The sequence below is a fragment of the Daphnia carinata genome, chromosome 4 (genome assembly GCF_022539665.2).
Source record: "Daphnia carinata strain CSIRO-1 chromosome 4, CSIRO_AGI_Dcar_HiC_V3, whole genome shotgun sequence".
Classification (NCBI taxonomy): Eukaryota; Metazoa; Arthropoda; class Branchiopoda; order Diplostraca; family Daphniidae; genus Daphnia; species Daphnia carinata.
The window spans coordinates 1066848-1079318 of NC_081334.1; the positions used below are offsets into that span (position 1 = coordinate 1066848).

Below are 12471 nucleotides of genomic sequence, written 5' to 3' on the forward strand. Positions count from 1 at the left end.
AGTGATCCATCATCCCATAAGCCGTTGATAAGCTATTCTTGCCGATTTACGTAAGTTACGGTTAGAAATCTGGAATATTTCGTCCAGGAGCAAACAACTTAGATCATTTGGATACCTTTTCTTGATAGTATCCCCCCAACTGCTTGTTAGACACTTTAAGAATTGGACAAACCTGATCTGCCAAATGTTTGGTCTTTTTTATTTAGGCAACTACAAGCGTATCAGCGACACTGAATGAATTTGCTGAAGAGAAATTAGATTGAAAAAAGAATGGAAATCCTATCAAAGACGTCGCAAAGCCCACAGCAATAAGGAAAAGGCAGGTTTTTTTCGGTTTTTTCAGTCGAAAAAAAGGGAAAGGAGTGTTTGCTGGAATTAAAACTGATTGCGGAAAGTCTTTTTCATGCGTTCCCTTCTCTCAGACTTAGGTGAGTACTGTTTTGTAACTTGGAAATTGTTGTTTTAGAACGACGAACGGACATAGTACCACACACGTTGTTGATCCAACGACCAGTAAAATACTTCGTTAATATTTACTGCCCTATGATAATGCAGTCAATCCTGGTTTCAGGTTCGTATACCTTTTTTTTTTTTCATGGCAAGCCTTCTTCAGAACAATATTTGGTAGAAGATTTGTTACGCAAGTAGAAAATGGTGTGGGCGAAAGTAATATTAATTGTTGGTTTTCAATTTGTCAAACACCCTATTCCGCCTTTTCCCGGTTTCTATGGATTTTTTTTTAAGGTTGACGGTGAAAGTTCTACGCACACAGAAAGCGTGTGTATAAAAATTGTGCGACGCATTTTGATTTGCGCAGGGCCCTTTCGCGCCTCCTGGCGTTCAGTTTGCACAGCCGTGAGCAACTGAGCGTTTTACAGCAACGACGGTGTCGAAATTGTTCATGCCCCGCACCTAGCTATAGGTACCACTTTCGTTGTATCAATGTTGAGCATAATTTCGGACAGCTGAATCGTTTTGAGCATCGGGGATATTCTGGTTAGGCTTATGCACTTCAATGATGAGGGAACCTATGAGAGAACAACGTTTTCCGCAATGAAACGGTTAATGCTTTACATAGTATAAAGTTAAAACCTAGAAGAAGCCATCGTCAGCATGAGCGAAGTTGTATTGACCCTGCAATCGATCAATTCGTGTGTATTGTAACCGGCCCCATTCTGCGCACCCACGGCCGCCAACCCTCTAGCATCCTTGTCGGTCGCCGGTGCGGGTTCTCAAATCGTGAAATGGCAGCTGTGTGCAGCCAAAAGATGGCTGTGAGAAATCAGATTCCAAATCCTTTACCTTCCGACAGTTTTGGTTTGCGCTGTGAAAAATATTTTTCCGAACTAAATCGATGGTAATTGATTGATTTGATTAGTTTCATTAATCTTGATCCATACAGGATGTAGCGTTTGTTTGCATGTCAAAACTTCCAACATAAACACGCTTTTTTGTGATTCGGTTGGCCATTTATTTTTATCACTACATATTCCAAAGACGTGTAAGAATTAGTCCTTCTTAAGTTACTGTTTTTTTTAAATATTGTTAATTACATTTTCTTCACCTTCAGAAAAGCTTTTTTCTCTGAATGTCATGAGAAGAAGTAAATAAAAAATATTTCTTGGATGTTGCTGAATTTACTTAAGTGGTGAACAACAATAATTAACCATGAATTATTATTTCTATAGGGAAGTATGGAGGTCAATATTTCTTGGACAATTTCTCTCAGTTCTCCTGTGCACAAGCGCTGTTATAAGCCAGTTACTCTATGCAAATTATGGAGTTGCTGCTCCCACTGGTAATTAGATAGATTTGTAAACAATGTGGTTACTGTCAGCACATTTACACACAAGATTCTGTATCAACATTTAACAAATTTCCCCATTTACAGCCCAGTGCTTCCTCAACTATGTCTTGCTATGTTTGGTGTTCACCACAACTTTGGCGTGCCGCCCAGGAGAAGGTGGACTGCTGAGTGTGTTGCGAAAAAGGGGATTGAAGTATTTCTTTCTTGCAATAGCTGATGTCGAAGCAAACTATTTAGTTGTACATGCATATCAGTACACTACCTTAAGAAGTGCTCAACTACTAGACTGCTTTGCAATCCCTGCAGTTCTGGTGCTTAGCAGAACTGTTTTGAAAGTCAGATATCAAATCATTCATGTAATTGGAGTGAAAGTCTGTTTGGTAGGAATATTTTGTCTTGTCTGGGCAATTCCAGATGAAAATAATGAAACAGCAAAAGACAGATTAATTGGTAAAGTTGTCATTATTTGTTTTTTTAAATTGACAAGACTAATTGACAATTTAATTACTTTTGATTTTATTAGGTGACTTGATGTGTATAGGTGGAGCACTGTTGTATGGAATCATAACAATAGCTGAGGAGTATGTTGTCAAGACAATCGATTGCGTTGAATTTTTGGCCATGATTGGTCTCTTTGGTAGTGTAATTAATGGGGTGCAATTGTAAGTCTGTTGCTTTTTTATCATATGAAATATTATTTAAATTACAAAAAAAATACTTTCACTAGAGCTGCTTTGGAACATGAACAAGTTGCTAGTATTGATTGGTCGGAATGGCGAGTCATCGTGCTACTGGCAGCTTTTACTCTTACCTTGTTTACCTACTACACTATAACACCGACCGTTATGAAAATAACAAGTGCAATGGCCGTCAATTTATCTCTTCTCACTGCGGATTTCTACACGCTTGTCATCGGCGTTCTTTTGTTTCAGTTTAAAGTAAGTAATATTCGTTCTGTTCTATTCGGGTCCTTAAATTGACACTTTGGACTGATTTTATTTACAGTATGATGTAATGTATGCGCTATCCTATGCGCTGGTGGTTGCTGGAGTAGTGATTTTCTGCTCACGTTCAGCACCCATTTATTCACAAACTTTTGGTCCAAGGTAAATCTAAAGCATAAACATAAAAGAAATATCTATGATTTTCTCATCGATTTAACCCAAATAATATTGCATGATTGCCCCTGCATGGCTATTTTTCTCACCCTTTATTATTTTATTGTTTGTAAAAATCCGTGGCATGAAATTCGGAACTTTACCTCGCATGACTACTCGTGACCCACAGAGTAAGTGACCTAGTAAAACAAAAAGATCCCTTCTCACTAATTCTGCAATCGAGATCATAAATATCGTTTTTTATTGGTCATGTCGATCAACTCTAGGTTAACTTTGCCCCGTACCATTACAACAACAACGACAACGACCAATATGAGCTCACACAACTCAAGCCACGACATGCAATTCAATATGCAAAGCCTCAGTTGTCCACCGCCGCCGCCACCGCCAGTTGTGCGTTCTGGAATGCCCGCTCACACTTCTATATCCTTACCTGTTTACTGCCATAGTGCTGAGACAACGTATGGCACCTATAGGTACATGGGTTTTTTAAAATTATTATTGTTAGTACCAACCAATCGCTAATGAACATTTTAGAAGGAGACGTCCTGGTACTGCAGTGAAAGACAGCGAAGAATATTACCAGGTTAGTTATTATTGACTGTCTCACTTGTCACAGAGAATTTTTTCGAACCTTTTAAATAATTTGTTAAAAATCTTTCGAACAGGTTACTAGAAACCCAGGACTTCATGGGAGTCAGGTGGAAGAGTTAACGACATCGTTCGACGGGCGCGATTCAACTCCAGTCCCTGTAAATACGCGTACGGGGTTGGAGTCGACACCGGCCCCGGAACGAATGCTTTTGGGTGGACGAGAACCATGTCCACAACCACTTCCACAGCAACCGCTGCGTCCCCTCCCTTCGCTAGATAGTACTTTTACGCAGACGGTGAAACTGAAACTCCCACCTAGTCCAAATCTAGGAGGATCGGGAATGATGCATTCCAACCGAATGCAACAACTTCCTCACTGTACTCTTCCAAGGTCACGCGGACACAAAGAAGTTACTTTCAATCCACAGGCTACGTTCCAAGTAATCTAACGTTTTTGCATCTAAATTTAGATCTAAAGGATGAGAATAATTATTTTGTCATCGATAGGTCTACAGGAGGCCAAGCGCCTGTTACGATGGAGATGAACAACTGTAACACTAGTCAACATAACTGATGCTGAGGCCACCTTACGCAATAAAATGATCATTTTCTCTTCCGCCACTGCCATGACAATTTGGGAAAATACGTGTTAACCCTAAAATCGTTTTTCTAAAAAACATTTATAAATAAAAAAAAACTTAGAGAAAGAGAAAAAGAAAGAAAAAAAAGCCTACTTGTAAGGACCATTCTGGTTTTTTTACGACCACCTCGGTCTATTTGTTTGCCCATTTTCGTAAACCTCCCGGTACTTATGTCGGTATCATATCCTTGTTCCACCTGTCTAATCAATTTCAAATTTCTTCCCTATTTGTTGGTGATTAATCAACATTGACTTCCAAATTCATTTGTTCTTAGTTTTCACTACTATATTTCTGTGAGATTCACAAATTCGAAAAGCGCTCGTGGATGAATTATTGCCCTGCTAATTTGTGCTCGTATCGTATTGCATATTGAAGAGAGCTTTCGTTTAACCTTATGATTTTCTAGTCAATGTTCTAGTCAGTCTTCACTAAGTTTTTTGCTGCCATATACATTTGTTATCCATTTCTGTAACTAGACCTTTTTTAGGGAATAATTAAAAAAAAATGCGCGAATTTCTACAGCTCAACTGCCCAAATTGTTGAAGGAAACCCTTTTTCAAAGGGGGAGCAAATTAAGAATGGATGGAAAGTATTCGCATAACATATGGTAAGATATCACATGTGTACGTTGTATTTAAAATCGCTTTTCGTACTATGCAGGGATTTTAGCGACGTGTTTTTCACGTTTGCATTGATATTGTTTCTTTCCCACCGTTTTCGTCCGTTCTTCGTCAGTTACATGTCGACCTTCTGCTGTGCTATATACGATGCGCAATAGGATGTCGAAATGAGTGGTGTGCCAGTCACACAGCAGCCAGTCTGGCACATTAACGCTAACGCTGAATGTGCGTTAATGTGCCAGCTAACCTGGAATTTCTCGTGAATATTGTTCTGCATTAAGAAGTGGTACGTTTCCAAAACTCCATAAAGGTGAAAGAAAGACAGTTATTGTTTAACATTCAGATTGTAATCTGGCTCACAAGTTTATACAAACACCTTCCAGAATACCAATTTACAAGGATAATGTCAAAGCTTCTTCCAAAGCAAAATTACTCCAACACCTTGTACTTGCAGCGATGCAACTAGCATCATGTTAGTTTGATTACATATTTTGCAAGTGAGGCTGACGAACTCCTATACTGAATATTCATTTTGTTTTCCTTTATGTGATTGCCAACAGTTTACTGAGAGATACTACCAATTCTTTTTATTTGAACATTATCCAGGAATTCAATTATGAAGTAGACTATAAATCAAAGGAATCTTTGATAAAAATCACTCCTCATATTTAGGTGCCTGGCTAGGCTTGAATCCAGCAGGTGAATAAAACTAGAGATAAAGGCAAGTTGCATTACTGTTTTCTAACAAGTACGAGTAGTTTGTTACCTTATATTGCTTTTCAGCATATTTTTGCCAGGGTTCTGGGTTGTTCTTCCTGTCCCATGTAACATCAGGGTTTTGGGTTGCCAGACGCAGAGTGTAAAAGGTAGCCATTGCAACCCCAGCACCCAAGGAGACAAAGAGTGGAATGAGCTGGGCAAAAATAGCAAAAAAGCGCGTCATTAGATTAAACACATACCTCTTGGAATGCGATCAGTTAGTCGTCTACTACTAGAAGTATCATTTTACTAACCAATTTTAATAAAAATTTCGGCATTGGACAAAGCGCTACTATTTATACATATTTACACCATATTTAATTATACTCACAGACGGGTGCTTTTTCAGTGATTTCAGCGAAAGCCCTTGCATCTTGAACGGTTCTTTTAGCAATAGCACAAACTGCACGTAGTCCCTTAAAATGGGTCTCAAAATGGGGGCGTATGATCAGCAGCCTGCTGTATATTTTTAGCGGCCAAACAATCATTCTTTTTGTTGTACTGCGATACCTAGAAGAGACATCTGGCGTAATGCAGTCGTCGCTAGATGTCGCGGTCAAAATGTATCGGTTTTCTGTTTTAATTTTTATTTGTCAGCTCTTGTTTTCAGCTACTGATTTGGCTTGTTTAATAAATAAAGATGAGCCCAGTACATTGTATTTCGGAGTACTATCCTCCAGCTAAAGGATCCTAGCAACATATGCCGTATTTAACTCCAGATCGAATGATTTTGATATGCTTGCTTCACAGCATTGTTCTTATAGCTTTTTTCCTACATAGTTCTGAATTTGTATGGATGCCTTTATAATATGTTGTAGTTATCCCTATTTGCGAAGGCAAAGTTTCGAGAAAATAATGATGACGAATGATGAATGATGACGAACGATGTATGTATTCATACGTCAACATCTAATGTTTCACTTCTGCCACTATTGGATTTTTCGTCATCGACCAGTAATGTCGATGGAACTTTTTCGAATGACATTTGAGGGCTTGTGGAGTATATGGAAGTCCGTTGAACACCATATTGCGGTAAGCCTAATTGCGCCACTAATGAGGATTCAGACGTGTTACTAGTAGAATCCCCGACTTCACTTAAAAAAAAACGCAACTTTTTCCCTCCTGGAATGTGGGGATTTCTACATCCTCGGCACCTACCTGTTTTAAAACGCAAATTCAGTATCACGTATGACGAGAAGAAAACTGGAGACGTAAATATTACAATCTGTGCAGGCTTTTGCTTCCACGTAGCACGGGCATCTCTGGCCACAACACGCTATGTTCAAAGTTATTTTGAAAATTACGTAATTTAAAAGGGAAAATCGTGCGAACTGCTAATACTAACTTAGTTTCCCAGGCGATGAAGTTGCGTTCCCGCAGCGACACCCTTTTCTCTTAATTTTTGGCTTAGGATTTCTTGATTGCTGAAGAAAGAATTTAGCTTTTTTAAAAAATACAACTAGAAATTCTTGTAGCAAACTATATTACCTTTACATCTTTTGGTGCACTGGTTGCATCTATGGGTAAAGCAGACACCTCTGTATGCAACACAGGTGCTGTTTCAATGACTGGGAGGGTAAGTGATTGATTGGCCCCACAAGAATCAAGATTTTTTTCAATTAAAACAGAATTGTTTGTTTGTGTTTGAACACTAACAGTAATGTTTTGCATCAATGTGCAAGGAAGTGGAAGTTGTTTAAGTGCTGATTTTGAAAGGCCAGCATAGCTATTGAACTCATCTTTGAACCCAGCTCCTTCTTCAATGATTTCTGAGAGTCCACTAGTTCCTCCATTTGATTCATTAGCTTTTAACTTTCGGAAAATTGATGTGCCAACAAGGTATTCATTTAACTTTTTGTAACACTGAAGAAGTATTCTCAATTGCACATTTTCACTGTAGCTGTCATAGCACTTGCACCAACTACAGGATGGCTTCAGTTTTTTTTTCCTACCTCTACAAGATTTACAAACATGGTGTTGACAAGAACTTTCAGGACTATAAGGCTCAACCAACAAGAAGTCACAAACTGTGCATGAGAGTGCTTGTCTCAAGTATGGAAGTAGCCTGTACAAATCATTCCATGATGACTGTTCCTCGGTATTAGCTTGAATCACAAGTCTACAGGTGGACACATACAAACTCGTAGCATTCATATTAAATACAAAATTTTTGTAGAAAAACCTGATAGTTTTCGACGCTGTTGTTACTTATGGTATCATTTCTTTAAACTTGGACTTGATAAATAAACTGTCTCGATCCCCGTTGAACGACATAAAAAAAAACCATCGTTCATTACCAATAATAACCAGGGTTGAAATCGTGGTTTGTAAAAACAAAAAACAAAAATCGTGATCGTCTGTCTGCAACAATACAAAACCGTCGACGCAAACTAGCCGATACAGAAACAGACTTGGAGAAAAAAGCGCGCACTTAACCGTTTAAAAAGTATTACTAATTCGCGATTTAAATTATAGAAAGCTTTAAATATTGCATCTATTTTAAAAAGTCGAAAAAAAATTGTACTATTACTGAAATTTATGAATATTTGAAAATCAATGACGAATTTAAAGATCGACTTATAAATCGATTTTATCCCTATTGATGTTTGTTATCGTATACGTGGTGTTTAACACCTGCTGGTTATTCCATACGAACCAAAATTTTAAGTTTTTTAAAAGAAATAACCAATTGCGAAAAATTCCCATTGATTTTGTTATATCAAAATGGTGTTTATTTGACATAGAAACCGTTCTGTACAAATAGTCACTAGTCGTTCGTAGTGGATGGAAGTTAAAATTTTATTCACAATAACATGCCTTTGAGCAAATCCAGATTGATAGCACATTCCAATCACCCTTCATTTCCTCAAGTTAGCAACCAAATAGAACACAAAAGAATAGTTGATGGGTCCTTTCCTTCAACAAGGAACCGTAGCCCAAGTTGGGGTAGCTTTTCGTCTCAAAGTATGGAGAGTATCTCAGGGAAAACTACAAAATCTGTGAAAACTTCTGAAGGAAATATTAAACAAGGATTCTGCAAAATAATTTTTAGAACTTTGCTACTTGTTCTCCTCTATTATTTTTCATCCATTGGACTCACCTTCTACCAAAAATGGCTTATGAGGGTAAACAATGTCACATTATTCTTTTTCATTGATTCATATTTTTGTATTTAAATTTTCAGAAACTTCATTATCCATTATCAATTGTGATAATTCATTTAGTTGTAAAATTTATGATGGCTGCAAGTTGTCGTATTGTGTGGGAACATTGGACACATTGCAAAAGACCTGTCTTAGCTTGGCAGTCGTATACAATTCAGCTTGCCCCGGCTGGAATAGCTTCTGCCCTTGATATCGGACTTTCCAATTGGAGTCTCGAATTTATCACTGTATCTTTGTAAGTAAAATTCCAAAGTTAACAGAAACAAAACAAAACAAAAACAAATATAAATGTTAATATTACCTGTTCATATTTTACCTAGGTACACAATGTCAAAATCTACTGCCATTATATTCATTATGGGATTTGCTTTGTTTTTTAAATTAGAAAAAAAGGTTTACTTCATGAAGTTTTATATTTAGAATTTCGGTTACTAATGTAATTTCTATCATTATTTGCATTTTTCAGCATTGGACTCTTCTTGTGGTTGTTGTAATGATATCAGGTGGTTTAGTCATGTTTACATATCAGGTAATTTTATCTCGCCAACTTAAGCTAGGGCTTGTGTTTTAAAGATTTTGTCTCAATGCAGGCCACCCAGTTTAATTTAGGAGGATTTTTGATGGTTATGTTTGCATCATTCCTAAGGTTAGTAGTATTCGCTATTAAAATTGTTTAAATGTTCTTGTTACTATTAAGAATTTCTTTTACATTGAACCTTATTCATTTATGCAATAGTGGGTTGAGATGGACGTTATCGCAAATGGTGATGCAAAAATCAGAAATGGGACTTGCAAATCCTATTGATATGATGTACCATATACAGCCATGGATGATAGTCACTTTGCTGCCATTTGCAATGGCGTTTGAAGGTATTTGAACCAATACCCGTTTTCTCTTGATCCTTACGTTGTATGTATGCAGCTCCTTGGTGTCTTTAAATTTAAGTCAATTTTATAGCAAAAATTTCTTACTTTGATTAATGTTACAACTAACGTTTTCAATGGCAATTTATATTTTAAGGTTTGAGTTTAGCTATGACCAAGGATGTCTTCCGTTTCATTGACACATACCACTTATTCATAGTTCTTGGAAAAGTTCTAGTGGGGGCAGTTATTGCCTTTTTTATGGAACTTACCGAATACTTGTTAGTGTCTTATACTTCAAGTTTGACGCTTTCTGTGTCCGGTATCGTCAAGGTATACCGCTTTCTACTAATGTTTACCCAGTGTATCTATGACTAGTGCCAAACTATTTGATTATTTGAATTCTTTAGGAGGTGCTGACGCTAACCCTTGCCGTTCTAGTAACCCACGACGAAATGAACTCAATCAACGTTGTCGGCCTAGTTATTTGCCTTCTTGGAATAACACTTCATGTAACGCTGAAGGTATACTAGAAATGACAATTTATCTGAATGTTTAAATTGCTGAGCGAATCAAAATTTGTACATCAGGCTGTAAGGATTCATTATGAGTCGAAAGCGTCATCCCTGGCATCTCTGAAAATTAAACACACTGATGAAGAAGAACTTCTAATGAACTTGATCATCTCAGACAACGAAGAAGTTGCACCGTGATTCAAGAACCGAGTTTCGGAAAAAGCATGTGACTTACCCTAGGATTTTGATCAAGGTCGAGTATGCTTTTGTTGTGGTCTCGTTGATTCGAAACATCGTGGAACGTTGTGTGTTCAAAGCCTTCAAAATAGAGCGTCACATTGTGTCTGGATAATATTTTTTTGTAGTGTTGCATTCAGCTCATGTAAATGAAATTATCTTTTTGTTCACAAACATGAACGGCTATATAATATTCCAGAGAAAAAAAAATATTTATTGTAATACAATACATGGGTTGCGCATGGCGCGTAAAGTTTCATTCAAGTACAATGTCATTTCATTCATTGGAAGAAAAATTTCTAGTTATCGGCGTGCAAAATTCGAGTCCATAGAATTCACCGATCTTTGGATATTGAACACATTGGCTTTTATCCTCGCCTCAACAGTAGTATTGGATGTTACGGTGGCTAATTGTTTCCTATAACGTACATTAAAACGAGATAAATATTATTCGAAACGAAAACCCGAATGATAAATTATTCTAATACTTGACGAATTCCGCTTCCTTCGGTCGGTTGGCGTTAAGTTGGCCCGCTTCCACCTCTACTTCCTTGCGGTATTTGTCTACCTTAACTTTTCTTTCACTATCTCTTACAACAGCGTGATGCATCATCTCTCTCCGTCGTTTCTCCATTTCTTCTTCACTGAGCTTCATTCCACTGTTTCTGTTTCTGGGCACTGCATCACGCTCTGACCGATGTCTAGGCAGTAGACGTGAGTCTTTGAAGCCATCACGTACTTCGTGCGAACTTTTTCGATGATCCCGTGGTGTAAACCTTTCTTGTACGTATGCTGAACTAGATTTTGAGACGTCATTCCCCCTTGCGTATTTTTTATTTTGATTGTAAGTTCTCCTATGCTGGTCCCTTTCATGATCTGCATCACGTGAAGTTCGTTTTCTTTCCTTATGTTTAGCACTTTCGTCTTCGGAACTAGACGACGAGGAACTGCTGGTGCTGTCTCGTCTCTTTTTTAATTTCAGAAGTTTTTTTGCAATTTTCTCATCAAGACTTTCTTTCTTTTCAGATTTCTTAAGCTGTTTCAGTTTCAAAGCTAACTTGGAATCCAAATCTGAGCAGTTGGAACTCTCTGAACTGTTTCTTCTTTCTTTTCTTTTATGGCCTTGCTCTTTGGGGTTAAAGGTTTTCTTGTTGTGAGATGTTAATCTTTGCTGGATAAGCATCTGCTCCCTAAGTAGAGCTTTCCTTTCTTCTTCTTGGCGACGAATATTTAAAAGTGGATCCTGTATAAAATGTAAAAGAAGTTATAATTTATTTTTTAAATGCCCCTTTTAGGAGAAACATATTCATACTTGTATCATATCTATATGTATCAGATTCCCTACAGGGCTTTATTATCACCCATTATTATAACATAACATGGTTCCAGAGTAATTTTGGGGGAAAAAAACACATACATTTTGAGACCGGAACATAAACTATAAAAACCAAAAGAAGAAAAATAAAAAAATGGAAGCTATATATCACACTATGGTTTTCGAAATTACAATAAAAGCTCAGCTTAGCTCAAATTATACTCTTGAAAATACATACTTAAAAGGTTATAGAACCAAAACCCTAATAGAGAAATTTTACAAAATTAATTTTGTTACCTCTTGTACTTTGCGGGCCACATCAACCTGAATTCTAGGTACGGAAGATTTTTCTCTTGGTAAAGTTGGTGCAGGTAAGTCTAGGAAATGGGTATTAAAATATAAATAATTCTTATTTTTTTTTTTTGGAAATATGGTATGGTACTTACCCAAATTCAAGGGTTCGGCCCCACCGAGCTTAAAATGTTCAAATGTTTTATCCACGGCTCGGCCTGTCAAATACTCATCAGTATTGACATGGCCAGCTGGCCCAGCGTACATCCAATCAAGTTTACTGTCATAGATATAAAAGATATCCAGTAATATAGAATAACACGTGTTTTGATACAATTATGAAGTATTACGGTGCATCGTCCATGGTGTCAAGTCTTTCAACAGTTGTGTTTTCTTGCTTTAGTACTAGAGTGCTAATTACAACTTCAAGACGGTAAAATCTTGTCTCCAACAAACAAACAATACAACACCAACAAATTAATTAAACAATGCGACGAAGTGCGAGGTTGCCAAACCGGCAATTTTTTTTTTGTTTGGATCGGCAGG

General features: G+C 37.3%; 5 protein-coding genes across 6 annotated transcripts; 2 read left to right on the top strand and 3 right to left on the bottom strand.

Annotated features, from left to right (window-relative positions):
* Positions 1-1010: 1010 nt before the first annotated feature.
* Positions 1011-4632, top strand: LOC130694808 (solute carrier family 35 member F2-like). Its single transcript, XM_059494842.1, has 10 exons — positions 1011-1357; positions 1689-1798; positions 1892-2257; positions 2331-2469; positions 2535-2745; positions 2813-2913; positions 3192-3401; positions 3463-3511; positions 3594-3959; positions 4027-4632. The coding sequence occupies exons 1-10, from the start codon at positions 1245-1247 to the stop codon at positions 4072-4074; spliced, it is 1713 nt and encodes a 570-aa protein (XP_059350825.1). The 5' UTR covers positions 1011-1244; the 3' UTR covers positions 4075-4632.
* Positions 4633-5352: 720 nt separating this feature from the next.
* LOC130694799 (cytochrome c oxidase subunit NDUFA4-like) lies at positions 5353-6032 on the bottom strand. Its single transcript, XM_057517908.1, has 3 exons — positions 5871-6032; positions 5547-5693; positions 5353-5489 (listed from the first exon to the last, which is right to left on the bottom strand). The coding sequence occupies exons 1-3, from the start codon at positions 5910-5912 to the stop codon at positions 5436-5438; spliced, it is 243 nt and encodes an 80-aa protein (XP_057373891.1). The 5' UTR covers positions 5913-6032; the 3' UTR covers positions 5353-5435.
* Positions 6033-6415: 383 nt separating this feature from the next.
* LOC130694785 (E3 ubiquitin-protein ligase MSL2-like) lies at positions 6416-7880 on the bottom strand. Its single transcript, XM_057517886.2, has 4 exons — positions 7028-7880; positions 6885-6963; positions 6762-6815; positions 6416-6697 (listed from the first exon to the last, which is right to left on the bottom strand). The coding sequence occupies exons 1-4, from the start codon at positions 7691-7693 to the stop codon at positions 6435-6437; spliced, it is 1062 nt and encodes a 353-aa protein (XP_057373869.1). The 5' UTR covers positions 7694-7880; the 3' UTR covers positions 6416-6434.
* A 327-nt stretch (positions 7881-8207) lies between these two features.
* LOC130694776 (solute carrier family 35 member C2-like) lies at positions 8208-10576 on the top strand. 2 transcript variants are annotated; one of them, XM_057517875.2, is made up of 9 exons: positions 8208-8664; positions 8724-8938; positions 9024-9096; positions 9170-9232; positions 9294-9349; positions 9440-9573; positions 9725-9900; positions 9978-10091; positions 10158-10576. In XM_057517875.2, the coding sequence occupies exons 1-9, from the start codon at positions 8353-8355 to the stop codon at positions 10278-10280; spliced, it is 1266 nt and encodes a 421-aa protein (XP_057373858.1). In that variant the 5' UTR covers positions 8208-8352; the 3' UTR covers positions 10281-10576. The 2 variants fall into 2 exon arrangements, with proteins under 2 accessions (XP_057373858.1, XP_059351126.1); XM_059495143.1 differs by having other exon boundaries at positions 8512-8664; positions 8764-8938.
* On the bottom strand, positions 10570-12406 carry LOC130694783 (pre-mRNA-splicing factor CWC25 homolog). Its single transcript, XM_057517883.2, has 5 exons — positions 12276-12406; positions 12081-12205; positions 11932-12011; positions 10808-11562; positions 10570-10737 (listed from the first exon to the last, which is right to left on the bottom strand). The coding sequence occupies exons 1-5, from the start codon at positions 12287-12289 to the stop codon at positions 10623-10625; spliced, it is 1089 nt and encodes a 362-aa protein (XP_057373866.1). The 5' UTR covers positions 12290-12406; the 3' UTR covers positions 10570-10622.
* Between the last annotated feature and the right edge of the window lie 65 nt (positions 12407-12471).

What these genes read in the sequence shown, in the direction of transcription:
- LOC130694808 (XM_059494842.1), top strand. Translation starts at nt 1,245, where the DNA reads ATGGCAGCTGTGTGCAGCCAAAAGATGGCTGTGAGAAATCAGATTCCA. An exon ending in TCACAAACTTTTGGTCCAAG is followed by an intron (nt 2,914 to 3,191) that starts GTAAATCTAAAG and finishes GATCAACTCTAG; the next exon opens with GTTAACTTTGCCCCGTACCA. An exon ending in ATCCACAGGCTACGTTCCAA is followed by an intron (nt 3,960 to 4,026) that starts GTAATCTAACGT and finishes TGTCATCGATAG; the next exon opens with GTCTACAGGAGGCCAAGCGC.
- LOC130694799 (XM_057517908.1), bottom strand. Translation starts at nt 5,912, where the DNA reads ATGCAAGGGCTTTCGCTGAAATCACTGAAAAAGCACCCGTCT. An exon ending in CACTGAAAAAGCACCCGTCT is followed by an intron (nt 5,694 to 5,870) that starts GTGAGTATAATT and finishes ATTTTTGCCCAG; the next exon opens with CTCATTCCACTCTTTGTCTC. An exon ending in ATGCTGAAAAGCAATATAAG is followed by an intron (nt 5,490 to 5,546) that starts GTAACAAACTAC and finishes CTTTATCTCTAG; the next exon opens with TTTTATTCACCTGCTGGATT.
- LOC130694785 (XM_057517886.2), bottom strand. Translation starts at nt 7,693, where the DNA reads ATGAATGCTACGAGTTTGTATGTGTCCACCTGTAGACTTGTGATTCAA. An exon ending in GTGCACCAAAAGATGTAAAG is followed by an intron (nt 6,964 to 7,027) that starts GTAATATAGTTT and finishes TTCTTTCTTCAG; the next exon opens with CAATCAAGAAATCCTAAGCC. An exon ending in AGCAAAAGCCTGCACAGATT is followed by an intron (nt 6,698 to 6,761) that starts GTAATATTTACG and finishes GTTTTAAAACAG; the next exon opens with GTAGGTGCCGAGGATGTAGA.
- LOC130694776 (XM_057517875.2), top strand. Translation starts at nt 8,353, where the DNA reads ATGCCTTTGAGCAAATCCAGATTGATAGCACATTCCAATCACCCTTCA. An exon ending in ACCAAAAATGGCTTATGAGG is followed by an intron (nt 8,665 to 8,723) that starts GTAAACAATGTC and finishes TTAAATTTTCAG; the next exon opens with AAACTTCATTATCCATTATC. An exon ending in ATGTTTGCATCATTCCTAAG is followed by an intron (nt 9,350 to 9,439) that starts GTTAGTAGTATT and finishes TTTATGCAATAG; the next exon opens with TGGGTTGAGATGGACGTTAT.
- LOC130694783 (XM_057517883.2), bottom strand. An exon ending in GGCCGAACCCTTGAATTTGG is followed by an intron (nt 12,012 to 12,080) that starts GTAAGTACCATA and finishes CCCATTTCCTAG; the next exon opens with ACTTACCTGCACCAACTTTA. An exon ending in AAGGAAGCGGAATTCGTCAA is followed by an intron (nt 10,738 to 10,807) that starts GTATTAGAATAA and finishes TGTACGTTATAG; the next exon opens with GAAACAATTAGCCACCGTAA.